Source organism: Coloeus monedula (genome assembly GCF_965178545.1).
Source record: "Coloeus monedula genome assembly, chromosome: 13".
NCBI classification, from domain to species: domain Eukaryota; kingdom Metazoa; phylum Chordata; class Aves; order Passeriformes; family Corvidae; genus Coloeus; species Coloeus monedula.
Genome location: NC_138793.1, coordinates 8,735,607 through 8,750,588, shown reverse-complemented (window position 1 = coordinate 8,750,588; position 14,982 = coordinate 8,735,607). Strand labels below are relative to the sequence as shown.

Here is a 14,982-nt window from a genome sequence, read left to right as displayed (position 1 = left end):
TACCCTTTACCAGCATTATGTCCTACTAAAATGAGATTGGAAAACTGTGGTGAAGTTAAACACAAAACCACTCAACAAACACTGACTCCATCATGGCAAGTATAGCCTGCCTTTGTGATTAACAGTAGCCTACAAGCACCAACTGAAATTGAGTTCCCGTGTTATGACACATACAAGACATGCAGTCTTTGTAAACTACAGAGATGAGAGAAACTTGGAGAATCACGGTATATTAACACATTGCACAGGTAAGGAACTGAAAGGCAGACATTCTTAACAGAGAATCTTTCACGTTCCGTTTATACAAAAGCTTCTAATATCAGAAACAAATGATTGGATTGTAAAGGGATAGAAATTTCCAGATTAAGCTTGACATGGTTCATTGCTCTAAATAAATTGGCATATTGTTTCCACTAGTGTATAATATAAATCTAGCACACAGCCCATGCAACTGCTTGTTATACTGGAGAGTTTCTGAAGTCTCATTTCCTTGAAAGGAATGAGCAACAAATTAATCTTCTCCATTCAACAACCCCCACTTGGCAGAATACAGCATCCATACTCACAGGCACCAAAGGTCCTTCCCACCACAACAGTGATTCCATCTCAACTGATCACAGACGAGAAGAGGTGGAAAGAGAAATCGTCTGAGGCAATAATGATTCCATTCATATTCAAGAAAAATGTGCTGAGTAAGAATCTCTAGTCCTTATTAGAAATTGACGTGGGAGTTTCTAAGGCTGGTTTGTGTAACCCAGAAGGGAGTGCAGTGTCTCAGGTAACCCAGTGGTAACAGCCTCACTCACTGCATTTGCCACCTCTGCCAGGGACAGCGACATTTGCCACTGCTACCAGTGTCAAGAGAAGTACCTGGAGAAAACGGTGAGACCTTGAATTAAAACACTTGGTCCCTGTGGTTCAGCTGGGTGACTTTGTTCAATACTAGTAGTAGTGGATACAGAAATAATACCCTATTTCCTTCTTAACAGCTTTTTCAGGCAAATGACACATCAGTAGATCAAGAACCGCATTCTCAGTATATGCATTCTCACACTGATTTATTCACTAACTTGCTCCAATACCCCTTTATATCAACCAAAAAATTTTGTTCTTTAATTACCTTCTAGATGAAAGTGTTCATCACCAATAGTGTCTCTGTAGCCTTCCCCAGATAAATCCTGTTTAAAACAAAACAAAACAAATTAACCACAAATATACTATACACAAAGTGTTGAGGTGTTAACAATATTTACTTATTATTGCCAGAATTAATTTAAAACACGAATGAGAGCACAGAAACTGTTTTCCAGGAAAGAAGACAATCACCTTATCAATGGTAGTGAATGCATTTGGTGCTATTTTACAATGCTCTGGACATACTTCTGGACAAAGATTTAGTGAAGATGAATTGACGATAGAGGGGAAAGAAAAAAAAAGTTCATATTCAAATAATTTTACAAAGTAATATTCAGTATTTCAATGTTCTTTCAAACAAGCAAGATTAAAAAAAACTCCAAATGGAAATGATAAAGGAGAAATAAGCCATTCACTGCCTGCAGAGGAATGTTATCACTTGGTTCCACCAACAAACAGAAAACTTCCATATGCCAGAGGTCACCCAAGAAAAGCAGATACCAGATTCTGACAAGCTGCCTGAGCCTTCAGTCCTGAAATTAATGAAACTTTGCCAGCCTCAGTATGTATAGAACAACACAGGAGCAGATGCCATAGATATGCAGACAAACTTATCTCAGACCCAAAAAACATTTCTCCAGTGGTGCTGAAGTAGTTATAAAGTGCATCAGTGGGATTTGGAGCTAATCCCAGTCACAAAGACTCTGAAGAGCATTCTTACTCTCTTATTAGCAAACCCTTTCAGCTCCATCACCCCACCCCAGCTAAACCATAAGCAATGACAGCTATCCTCATGTCCTGCCTTCTCTCAGTCATTCCAAAGCTTTAGGAGAACCATAGTGTCACTGACCTTACACTGTAGGCTGGCTCCCTGGATTCTCCACAAATACTCTCTGCCTCTGATAAAGTTATGGTGACAAAGAAGGATATGGGCCTAAAAAACCGGTGTGCTGCACTCACAGCCATTCCAGCTGCATCTGCAAAAGCACTCACAGCCAGCATTCTCAGCATCAACCTGGGAGCTGGAAGTTGACCATGGAGAGCTTTTAGTATCAGATAAGGATAAGGGAATAACTGGTGAAAATTATGTCTGGTTGTATTAATTAGCTTTATTGTTAAGGAATCTGATCATGATAAAGACAGCTCACCTCTTTTTCTTGAAAAAGCTGACAGAGGTTCTTACCTTCGACATGCCCAAATGTTATTCTTTCAGATTAGTTATAACAGAGTAACTAAGCCACAAAAGCATATCTTAGGAATTCTTCAGTATCAATTTCTGAAACAACATGTTAAAAATTAGATTGCACTAACACTACTGGACACTTAGCCCAGAAACCCTGAAAATACTGTCTCTTCACAATCACATCCCCTGAAGTAAAGTTAGACCTCGCATGACAAATGTCTCTGAGAAATGCTCACAAACTGGCCTGGAATGCTGGGAAACAGCACAGCACAATACTGCTATAAAAGCTGACATTCTGGATTTATCTTTCCAGGTAGAAAATCACAAAAATCTACTTTTGTTCCAGTAAAAAAAGTCTCTTTTTCTGGGCATGTGCTGATTAATATCAATCATTACGTTAAAAATTATGGAAGGAACAAATAGAGAATGAAAAGAAGACATAAAATGTTGGCATGATGCATCATATTGCTGCAAGATTATGATCTTCTCAAGACCATCTAAAAGTTAGTATACTTTTGTTTGACCAAATTCCCTCATGTCACAATTTTCCATGAAGCTGTGAGAGCACACCTCTGCCTGCTCACATAGATAATGATATATAGAAGTGACTCTGCTCTCCCACAATGCTAAATACTGAATACCTGTTTCGTTTGGGGTTTTCTTGTGTTGGAATTCCTGCTCCCTTTGGAAAAAAAATGTTTTCTGTTAACCTGGTCAACAAATATGCAAATGGATAGGTACTTGTGGTGTATCTCTGAGAATACTATCTAGATGGTAGCTTTCACCTCCTAAAATTTTAGCTAAGCAAGCACTGCCTCTGGGTATCAAACACTGCCTGTTAAAATGATGTCATTAATCTCATGCTCTACAAAACTCACGAGTCATTAACTGTTGTGATTTTTCATACGTCAAAAGACATCACTTAAAAATAAGCATACATTTGTTGATTAAAAATGCACTATCAAGTAACTTAAAGGAAAACAGTAGAAGACAGAGAGTGTAACAGTAGAAGACAGAGAGTGTAAAACAGCAGAGTGAAACATTAATATTCATTACACTAGCTTCCTTATTTCCTCACTTTTAATCATTACATGGGTCTTAAGCAAATATGTTTTATATTCCAGTCTAGTTTCACTCCTTCTCTAGCTCCTAGTTATTTAAGTTAAAATAGTGACTTAATGCAAGCACATTTCCAGTAAGTGTTCTGCCTTAAACCAAATTATTTTAAATTAACACATTCTAAAAAGTGTTTTTCATGCTGTTGAACCATAATATAACTGTTAGACAGCACATAAATTGACAATCCATCCTGAAACTGATGAGAGTATCGTCTGAACATTTAGTGACACATTTAAGCAGAATTCCTCAGCTCCCATTCAAAGGGATTCCTCTGTGGAAGATTCTGACATGTATCATCTTTGATAGACAGACACGTATCTGCAAAGGGTGTGGGCAACTCTTGAGATTTTACAGGAAAAAAAATGCAGGAGAAAAAATATGTACTCTCTCATTCATCCTATCATCATTAACTTTTCTGTCAAAAAAACTGCAAGAGAGTCACTTGAATATTTTTAGCACCACCAAGATAGATGTTGCAACCTGAATAAACACCAAAATGCATGTGCCCGAGAAAAGGTTTCTGGGCAGTGTATGTGAATTCACACAACAGAAAAGTACAAAAGCTGAGCAAGCATCAGAGAAGACAACTCTGACTGCAGCTCATCCTGCATGATATTCTCCCAGTAACCCAGACAAATTGCCTTAAAGCGGATAGAACAGTGCATCTACCCCCAGCAACCCAAATTCATAAAGTGGGTTAGAGTGAAAGAAAAGGGTCAATGGGTAAAACAGAACTTGCAGCTCAAGAAATTCTAGTGGGAAGCAAACACTACAGCCAGGTAGGAATATTTGACACTGGGGACCAGTGTGTTTAAGCACAAAGAGGACAGCAGCTCGAGGGGATGAGTGAGCCAGGAGCAGCTCTGCATTCAGCCAGGCTCTGCCACAGGGCCCTCAGCACCCATGCCACGGCAGGACCAGTGCCCAAGAGCAACAGCAATGACATTTGGGTCACAGGCAGTTGTATATCACTGTCCTGACAGGAGGTTTTAAATGACAACACTGAGTTTTCAAGCTGGAACACTGAGTCATGAAACAACCAAAACCAGATGTACCCTGTGAAATACTATATAAATGAGGTCAGTGAGCACTTGAAAGAATAAAGAGAAGAAACATTTACACAGAAGGATTATGCCAGTGTGCCATTGCTATGGGTTGCTGAACAGGAACCCATCCAGATTAAGTGTCTCTACCTCACCAGGAGTTTCCCAGATAAATAAGTTGGCCTCTGTTAGCTACCAACACAAATCACAGTGAATGACTAAGATTCAGGCTCAAACATGTGCTTCAAAACTCAGAACAGCTGCCTGGCCTGGCCAGAAAGGACCTCGTGTCCCATACATCCAACTCTGATAGGTGCCGCTGTACTCAGCTCAGATTTGAGAGGGCGGGGGTGGGAGAAGAGTTAATTAGTGCAGCTCCCTCAGAAATCTTGCTGAGTATATACATACCCGAGGGGAAAAACAATCTTTAAAAGCTCCCACGCCCCAGGGCTGCTACTCAGCCGGGTACAAGTCCAGCAATCGTCACTCGCTTCCCACCTTCACTGCACAATCAGACATCAATGAATTCTGACTCGATGGAAATTTTAAATTTTTAACCTCAACATCAGCCCTAATGGCCCTGTGCAATCTTTTTACTGATACAAGTCTCTGGAGACAAAGGCCAGGCACTCACTCTGGGGCTTCCAGCTATTGACTTCCTTCTCACAAGCCATCTGAAAATGCTGCAATCCAAACACTCACCCTTCATTCTGCCTTCATCACCTTTGGTGGCTCCCTTTCTGCTTCTACATTGAGGTTAAGCTCCTTGATTTCACCCTCCAGGCTCTGCACAGGCGTATTTGTGGTCACATCTCCTAGTCCTGCCTCCTAGTCCCTACATCCACCAGTCGCTCTAACCTTGCTCTGCAGTATTACCCCTCTCCCTGTCCTGGCTCTGCCTTTCCATGTCACCTCCCATGCCATCCAGCAAATTTATGGCACACAAGAGCCGAAGCTACTGATTGCAACCAGAGTGTGTATTTTAGCAGCCTGTGCCTAACCTAACACAGTGCTCAATACAGTTTTGCTCCAGTGTTAAGTACAGACAGATACATCCACAGATGTACTAGATATTTCAAAGAATAACCTTTGATTTAAGTGGGTTATCATGATAACAAGCACATTTTTAAAGCTTGGGCCCCCCTACTCCTTGTATTACATCTCAAGTCAGTATTGCATTAATTAACATTTTTCTAAAAGGTGTTGCTCTTCTCAAGTAGAAACAAGTTGATTTACCTTTCTCCTTCAAATACCTCATTAAAATCCTTTGATTTAGCCTTAAAATACTGGATTTTCCACATTTTTGGCAGAACATATGCACGTATTTCCTGTTTAATTAAGTTTTTGTCAAGGAATCATACATACTGGGGGTTTTTTGCACAACACATGCAGAAGACAAATCATCAACCAAAAACCTTTCCTCCCTATTTTTAACCATCTGACTGAAACATGGGGTTTTCTTTCTTTATTCTCATATTGACGCAATTAAGTTTTGGAATGAGCAAAGTTGAAGAAATGCATTTCACAACAGGACTGCAAGGGACAAGATATGTGGTAATTCTAATGTCTTGTGTAGATTTTAAATGGTTTTAAAGTCACTGCCAACAAGAATGCTGTGTCACCTATGCACAAACTTCAATTCTTGACGTAGAAAAAACAATCCCAAGAAAGGCTCAAGAGAATGAGGATCCCCTTTGGCCTTTCAACCAAATCACTGAGGGCCCATCAGGTACCAAGAGGCCATTCTGAATGTTTCAGTCTTATGTGCTGGAAAGAAGTTTCCAAAGTAAGTCTGATTTTCCTGTAGCAAGTCCTTAGCGGACTGTGGAAACCTCATCTGTTGAAGATGCTTCAGGAAACCCCTCCAAATCCCAAAGCAGTCATTATTGTTTTGCTTTATTTTTAGTCTTGTCTAGACTTTAAGAGAAAGAGGAAAAAGACTTTTGAAAAATAGTCAATGGAAGGAACCTTGTTCCCCTTTGGGTATCTGAAATTTCCCATGGACTAGAAACACGGCCACATGTAACTATGATCAGCTCAAGCCTAGGCTTCAGCACTAGAAAGCCTACTCACACCTCAAAAAATGGTGTAGTTTCTTTTAGGCTAATGTAAGTGGAAGCAGATACTCAGTTATCCTGAGGTGGTCATCATTCTTTAAATACAGGTTTATAGCCAGGCTTAAAACTTGACAATGAAATAAATAAGGAAATAAATAAATTAACTGCTCATAGTCAGACATGCGTGGAGAGGATGTTGTGCCAGGTGAGCAGCTTCCATGCAGTCAGGTACCCATGCAGTCAAACACACATGAAAGTAGACATTTAGGCACACAATTTTGTGTAATCACTACTTACAGGCAAAAGAGAAGAATGTGCTTTGGGCATGCATTTGGCTCTCTCTGCATTTGGAAATGAAGACTTCATTGTAATATTCTCTTTCAAAAATGCTTGAAGATCCCACTCAAGCTTTTTCAAATAAACCATACCTCCTATATTACAGTATTTTATTTAGGACAAGAGCTTCCTTTGCTTCTCTGTTCATAAGCAATCTATAAACCCAGGGCCTTACACAGATAAAAGTATATATGCCACTATAAGCTTCACTATATAAGCCACACTATATAAGCCTCACTATAATGAAAATTGAAACCCGGCAAAAATATATGTAAGTATTAAAGCATATACCATACAGAAAAACAATATCGAGCAATACACATTTATGCCTTGTTTTAAGCCTAATATTGTTCTTCTACAGCATATTTCCCTTTTTCTTCTGCAGTCATGAGGTCTCACTTTTTTAAAGTCTGCCATTCTGGATAATTTAATAATAAAGATACTTCATTAGTATGCAACATTCTGTAGAAAATGCATGAAGCAACTCACACTTGAAGATGTCAAGGTGACTCTAATTTTCAGACCCACATTAAAATACACACTGCAATTCCGATAAAGTAGATTGTTCAGCAGAAGAAACAAGTTTAACTTCTACAGTGTTCTCTTTCTCTGAAATAAGAACCTGTGCTCTGTCATTACAGAAGGGTTTTTCTTCCTCCGCCATGCATCGAAGCTTCTCTCAGATAAAATTTCTTCATAATATAATCACAGCAGGTAGAGTTTGTAAGAAAACAGACTTTTCCTAGAAGATCTGTGATAGATGATCTTGGATGGGTTTAACTGCTGTGGCTTAGGATTTTACTTTATCTGCCTTGTTGGCCTCTATGCCCAAAGTTATGGTCTTCCTAACAGAGAGAGCAGGACACAATGGGTCTAGTACCACAGATACCAAAATTCATTGCTTGGCACCTTACCATAAAGATCACACTAATCTACCAGCTCCAAAAATAAAATGATGAAACACAAATGCCTTCAGTGTGGCTGCCTCTGTTCTCTGGGAGCAGTAACTCCCAGCCATAATAACATGGCAACGCTGTTGGAAATCATGCATCTGTATCCACCTGTTTGACAGAATTGGCACCCCTGCAGTCTCATCTCACAGAAGGTATCTGTAGAGCAATTCCAGATGCTGATAAATATTGTGATGATAAAGACACAATGGCGAAAAAAACCCCCACTCAAATTCCAGTCACAAAGGATCATGGACTACTAGAGGCTTATGAGGCAGAAAACATCCCCAATACCTTTCTATCTCTGTTACAGGCCCCCAAGTGGGTACCAGGAGCAGTGGTTGTATGATACGCTTTTAAGAGCAGGCCATTCATAAGAATATGAACATGAGCCTGTTGAGGAAATGAACATGCAAAGCAGATGGACACTTGCACAAAAGCCTTCGTGGTGAACACCTGAATAAGAAAGGAAACATGGTACTTTTTGTTCCAGGTTGCTTGCAACACGCAGCTGAACCTCTTCTGCCCAAATCAAACGTGCACCAGGCTTTCCAACAGGATGAAACACAAATCCTTTCTTCATATTTCTGACCTATTGTTTTCTCCTGCCTGTGGAAATCAGGTAGTGACTACAATGAAACATGCTCTTTGCAAGTAGCTTTGTCATCACTGCTGCAGGGGGCAAACAAGCATCCTCCTTCAGTTGTCAGTCACTGCAACCTGCACCCAACAAAGGCTACCTGCCTGCTCATTTAACTTGAATCATAGGCTTCACATGTGCTGTGGAAGATAAGCAAGGTTGTAAATACAAACCAATTTATACCCTGTGTGTATATATATATATGTCTGTAGAGGAAAAAAAGACCAGAAATAATAGCTTAAAATACTAGGAACTTTTATCCAGTGTATGTTAAGACCTGTAGATACTCAGAAGATCAATGCAGGGTACAGTTTTATTTAGATTATTCCAGTTTCAAGACAGAGCTTTACTATTTTTATGATGTTTTAATCCTGAATTTCATGGATTTTTATAAAGCCTTGCTAGGTGTTTGCAAAGTAACATCTTCCATTAACACTACTATTGGAATCCTGTAACTATCAAGGCTTCTAATTTTTAAGGTGATAGGACAAAACACAGTTTTTCAAGGACTTCTGCCAGATAAGAGATCATATAATTGAAAGCAACTGTTAGAACAGATGTACGGAATCAGCAGTTACTTTCCAACTGAAGAGTCCAGCCATCTTCAACTAAAAAAGATCATCAGTCTTTGAGATTAAATAGAACTGAAACAAGAAATGACTGCTTTTTGCTATCTTTGAAGCTACTTCAGAAGAATAAATGAACTCTACAGATTCAGCTATTTACCTTATTTTGTTCTAACTATCCTCTAATCTCCTTGCTGATTGGAAAATCAATTGTTCCATGTTCCCCAAGATCTTATCTTCAACATAGATTATACTGATGACCATGTCTAAAGACATGAATGAAAAAGGACAAATCTTCATCTTCCTTCCAGCCTGGAGAAGCTCAATAACTTCTCTGAATTGCTTATTTTGGGCTTCTTCACCACAGCAGGCAGATGGGCGTAGCTTTGTAATAAATCTGATTTTCTGTTCAACTTCCTTTCATGATAGATTTCATTACCAAGAAACTCTTTAACAGACGGGCTTAAGTGCACTGAGGTGATTGTATCCAGGCATGTGCTGGGAAGCAAGCTTGCAGAAAATGGCTACAGAGCTTGAGTACAGAATAACTTGGTCATTTAAGATGCGATCACCAACTCCAGTGATCACTACAGCTTTAACATACTGCATTCTGAACCTTCCTTGTGAGAACAGCCAGTGTCTTCCTACATGGCTCAGGTCTGCATACAGCACAAGGGCTTAGAACTCCCCTAGAATGATAATCAATGCTCCTCTATTATGTTTATAGCTCTAAGGCTTTTCCTGCTAATGGATGACGTATATTTATGCAGCTGGAGGAAACCTGGATTCAATAACTGCTCCACCACAGACTCACTGTGTGGTGTAGGGTAAGTCACTTAAATCTCTCTGTGCCTTCATTTTTCAACTGTAAAACAGAATTCTTGATGCCCACCTTTGCAAAGAGCTCTGAATCCTCAGGATGAAAACATACCCTGCTAAATAATATTACCTTGTTAGGAAGCACAGGTGTGTGACCCTGGACACATATGCTAATGTTGAGCCATAAATCTGTCAACAGGAGGTGCTGGCAAAACAGATGGTTCACATTCCTTTTTAAACCACCTCTTTGTCCCTAGAGCCCAGGTATGTCAACTAATCATTTTATAACTGGTCGGGGTTTTAATGGGCCAGGAAGTCCCAGCAAAGCACAATGCCATCAACATTAAGGCTAAAAACAGAGCCAACAACAGGAAAAGACAGACACAGAGGTTTCTTTTACTCTTCTCCTCTGTTGCCTGGCATGTAGGACAAGCACTGTAAGGCTCTGCAGAAAAAGATAAAATAAAAAGCAGAACCTATCTCCACACATTCCTGTAAGCAGTCCAGCATCGGTGACGATGCCCAAATGGTGACTGATGCTGCACACATGAAAACAGACACGTTTTTTAACAGGCAATAAAAAACCACAGACACACACCATTTAAAAACCTGATTTAGATGAACAATTGCATGTTGAGTCACAGGGACGTCAGGAGGATTACAAGCAAATAAAAAGTTCCCTTCTAAACACTTTTTTTTTTAACTTAAGGGTTGCCTATATTATTAGAAATTCTTATTCCCTATCTCAATATCTGAAAACTGAGTACATGGCATTTTCCTTGAAAATGTTACTGTAGCAACAAGGGCAGGGGCAGAATTTGGGTTGCAGGCTGGGTGGGCGGGTGACAGAGAGTGCTTGGGCAGGCGGGGCAGGGCAAGGCAGCAAACAGGGCAGGCAGGGCAGAGCAGGTAGGGCAGGCAGGACAAACTAGGCAGTAAGAGCAGGCAGGGCAGGCAGGCTGGGCAGAGCAGGCAGAGCAGAGCAGGCAGACAAACCAGGCAGGGCAGGCAGGCAGTAATAGCAGGCAGTACAAACCAGGCAGTAAGAGCAGGCAGGCAGGACAAACCAGGCAGGGCAGAGCAGGCAGTAAGAGCAGGCAGTAAGAGCAGGCAGTAAGAGCAGGCAGTAAGAGCAGGCCTGTCTGCCACGCACATTCCCATAAATGGAATTGCAGGGCCAGCGGCCCACATCAAAGCATGGAGTTTAGCAGATTTCCCCTTCCCCTCCCCCTGAGCCTTTGAGACGGAGACTTCATACTCCAGAATTTAATATCTTTTTCCTCCCTCCCCCCATCAGCCCCTTTGTCTGTGTCTCTGTTCTCTAAGAGCTAACAGATGTTGATGCCATATAGTTTCAAAGAAAACTTTTGATGCCCACATAACTCATTACAAGTAATATATTCCAAGAATGCTTGTAGCTCAGGAAACACTGGGGTGAAAAAACAGAGGAGAGGGGGCAAACGGCTACACTGAGCAAGCCTTGAGAGAAAATAAATAGTTCACTTCAAAGTCATCAGGGAATTCTTTAACAAGCTCTTTCTTCCGCAAAACACAGAACAAATTCAGCTGAGCCTAGAATTCCCAAAGGGAAAAAAATAAAACCAAACCCCATACAAATGGCAAAGCAGGGAGAAGCATCTGAGAGGTCGCCCGGCTCGCCCAGCAGCGAAGTGCAGCATTCTCAAGGTTCACTATTCCCAAGCAACCTGCACTGTGCCAGGGCACAATAGCACCACTGAAAAGCAGAGACTGTCAACAGTAACAACACAGAGAGCCCTAGAAAAAGCTAGCCCTGTCCCTCTGCACGGAATGAATGCAGAAGGCAACGAGATTGCTCAGTTCATGGAGCACTGTAAATCAGCCTTAAACACATGAGGAGGATGTGTCATGAATGTCGCAAGTGAAAACAAGAAACATCCCTCATTTAGCAAAAACAGGTGATTGCATTTTTCAGGGCAGGCAGGTCCATGTTCTTAGCTGTTTTCTAGGACTACATCTAGAATACAACCCTCCATAAATTTTGCTAGCAGGTCTCCTCCTCTCCTCTACTGCTTCAGCACACAGCTGCATCCTCCCCTCTGTTTGGTGAGAAGCCCCCCAGGAGTCACCAGGGGTTGGTAGGGAGAAGGGTTGAGAAAAGGGGGGAGGGCGAGAATGTGATTACATCAATTTCCACAGCAGGGGGATCAGATTGCATCATTGTACACAACTTGGGGCCCACTCTTTTATCCCTGATGCAGGCAAATTTCCCATTGAAATCAGTGGGAGACTTGTCTGTGCAAGGACTGCAGAATCGCATGTTCTGTGATCACAGAATTAAAAAGCAGTAGGAAGCCACACCTGGCAGCACCTCTCTCAGTGGTTCTCTGCCCTCCATTGGGATGGATATCAAATCACAACAAACAAAAATATAACACCAATGTTAAATCCCTTCCCCCCTCATATACAAACTCCTAAAAATCCACCACTGCAGTTACTGTATAAAAGTCTATATAAAGTTCCTGCCACTGTACTGCAGATTTCACACAAAGCAACTAACCATGAGAAAGAAAATATCAAGGGGAAACATACATTGACATCTCTCAACTAGAAAGCAAAGAGTTTTAAAGGTTTTAGACAAGCAGGTGTGTTCTACTGCTTGTTTTTTTTTTTTTTTTTCCAGGGGTTTAGTTGGAAGAGGAGAAACAAAGAGAGCCCTACTGCAGCAACAACCCATGGTCTCCTTCTGAGTCATTCAAATACAAATCATAGTACAATCACACAACATGTAAAATTATTACTTTTTCACTGCTGCTCATTTACAAGCACCATACTTTGCATCCACTGACATCTGCATGAAAGTTTTCCTTGTAGCAGCTCAATAGTCTCCCCAGTTCAGCTGCTGCTACTCCTGTTCACACCTTCTTTGAAAAATAATTATCCCTCAAACACACTGGTAAACAGCTTAGGAAAACCAGAACTAAAGTCCTTTATCAGATTTGTTGAGGATAAAATGTGGTTCCTTGTATTCCTTATTATCTCTCCTGCCTCACTGTTTGGGGATAGGTCATTTCCTCTACGGAATAACAAGGAAGGCATCCTCAAGCCTTGTGGCTTTGTAAGTAAAATACCGTATTACTGAGGTCATCCACCACATTTCAAAGCATTAGGAAGCTTCAGCAGGAGAGCAGGGAGCAGAGCAGCTCAGGTAACTCAGATCTAGTGTGTGGCTGAAGTGGGGCCAAGGTGGAGAAGACAGGGGATGACACAGAAGTACAAAACACTACTGAGCCCTTAGGTAATCAGAAGATTTGAAATTCTATTCCATAAATTCAAGGCCTTGCTGAACTCTCAAAATAATGCACCTTTAGGATGTGGGTTCTAAGTTTGTTCAAAACTCCCCAGCCTCTCTGGACTGAGAGCACTGTTGAGCAGGTGGGGAGGCTGGGCAGCCCCACCAGGAGCACGCTCAGCGTGGTGGCAGTGGCTCCATCGCCATCGAACCACGGGTTCTGAGCTACCAGGGCAGCTGGTCAGGACCTGCCTTTGGACAACACTGTGTGCACTGCCCGTGTTTTTCACCACTGTCAAACAGTATATTCCAGTGTGGGCTAATTACATGCTCCTTCTGTCCCACATATACCAGAACACAGTGAGAAAAAAACCAAAACAATCATGGATCATGAATCATGAAATATACAATATAACATAAATTTTATGTTTTCATCTTCCTGGCTAGGCCTGGTTTTAGTTTCAGCTGAGCCCTATCATGTCTCTTTTGTGACAGCAAAATAATAATTAGGATGAAAAAAATAGCAAATAATAATTAGAAGGAAAAGAAAAAAAAAAAAACCCAGACCACAAACTTAGTAGCTATTACTTCTAGTGACTTTTGGCAGCAAGAGCTGGAGTTTCCCCCATATAAAATGAAACACAACAGCAGCAGCAAAATGACTGAGGTTTTACATTAAAGAGAAATTGAACTATGGTCTGGGGTTCCTCCTAAAGCTGGTGATGCTTTGCCTTAGAAATCTGCACCTATAGCAATACTCCTGACTTCATACCATGGTTCTGCTTTCTATACACAAAACTTTAACTACAGAGGAATCAATACATCCAGTTTATCAGCAATCTTGCTGGACTCTCTCAGCTGTTCCTATACAGTGAAAATTTGCATTCAATAGGTTATCTTTGCTGGAATTTGTCAAATCCCCTCCCCCCCTCCACCCCCAGTTTATACACAGTCCAGAGCACAAAACCTGTACAGTGTATCTCCTTCAGTAGCAGGACACCAGCAATATCGAGTGCTCTCGGAAACTTGTAATTCCTTTCCAATCTCAAGCAGACAAATTAAACAGAAAGGAAATGATTTAATTTTCACAATTTTTTTTTTTAATTGCCAAAGATACCATCAATACATTTTCAACTGTGTTGCCCTGAACAGTAAAGGTGTAGACAGAAATCATTTAGAAAATGTGCATATCTTCCTTAAACAGAACTTCTGGTGATACACACAGGAAGTGTGTAGGAGGAAAAATACCCTACTTCAGCCAGAATAGAGCAGATCCTCCTTTTGATGCAACTCTGACACTCTGGACATGCAAACCCTAAACTGGCCAATGCTATGGTTTGTCTCCTGAGCTGGGCAGAATGATGCCTGGAGACATCTAAAGACCATGGAGGGACTTTTGAGGCTGTTTTTCACCATTTCAGGGAAAAAGGTTTTCTGATTGTGTGTGTTGGAGTGTGTATGTTTCAGTTGTTACATTGCAACAACAGAAAGGCTAAGGAACAAAGATTAATTTTGTCAAATAATAAGTTTCCTCTCAAGAAACACTGATAGAAAAACATAATGGAGCCTCATAAATATGGACAGTTCTTGTCCTGAAACAAAGGAACTGAACTTGCAGTGACCCAGCCAAGCCTGGGCTGCTGAAGCACCAAGGGAGGTAATATTTATAGGACCTCTTTCAAAGGCTTTTTTTCCCCTTGTTCTCCTATTTCCATTAACAAGAATTACTGTATTACTTAGCAGTACTGTATTGCTTAGGCATTACCCTGCTGCAGCACACCCTGCTGGGGAGCACTGCCTGTTCCTCATGGTGCTATGCAGACACACAAACCCTTACCAGCCCAGGGGGATGTGCCCAAAAAGG

General features: G+C 41.0%; 1 protein-coding gene across 1 annotated transcript in view; it reads right to left on the bottom strand.

The window, feature by feature from the left end:
* Positions 1-14,982, bottom strand: part of NKD1 (NKD inhibitor of WNT signaling pathway 1) — a gene marked incomplete at its 5' end in the record, with an annotated part of 104,986 nt that overhangs the window by 34,850 nt on the left and 55,154 nt on the right. Inside the window, one exon of the mRNA XM_082289901.1 lies at positions 1,121-1,178. Within this exon, the coding sequence (XP_082146027.1) occupies positions 1,121-1,178 (58 nt within the window). The remainder of the gene's footprint in view (positions 1-1,120; positions 1,179-14,982) is intronic.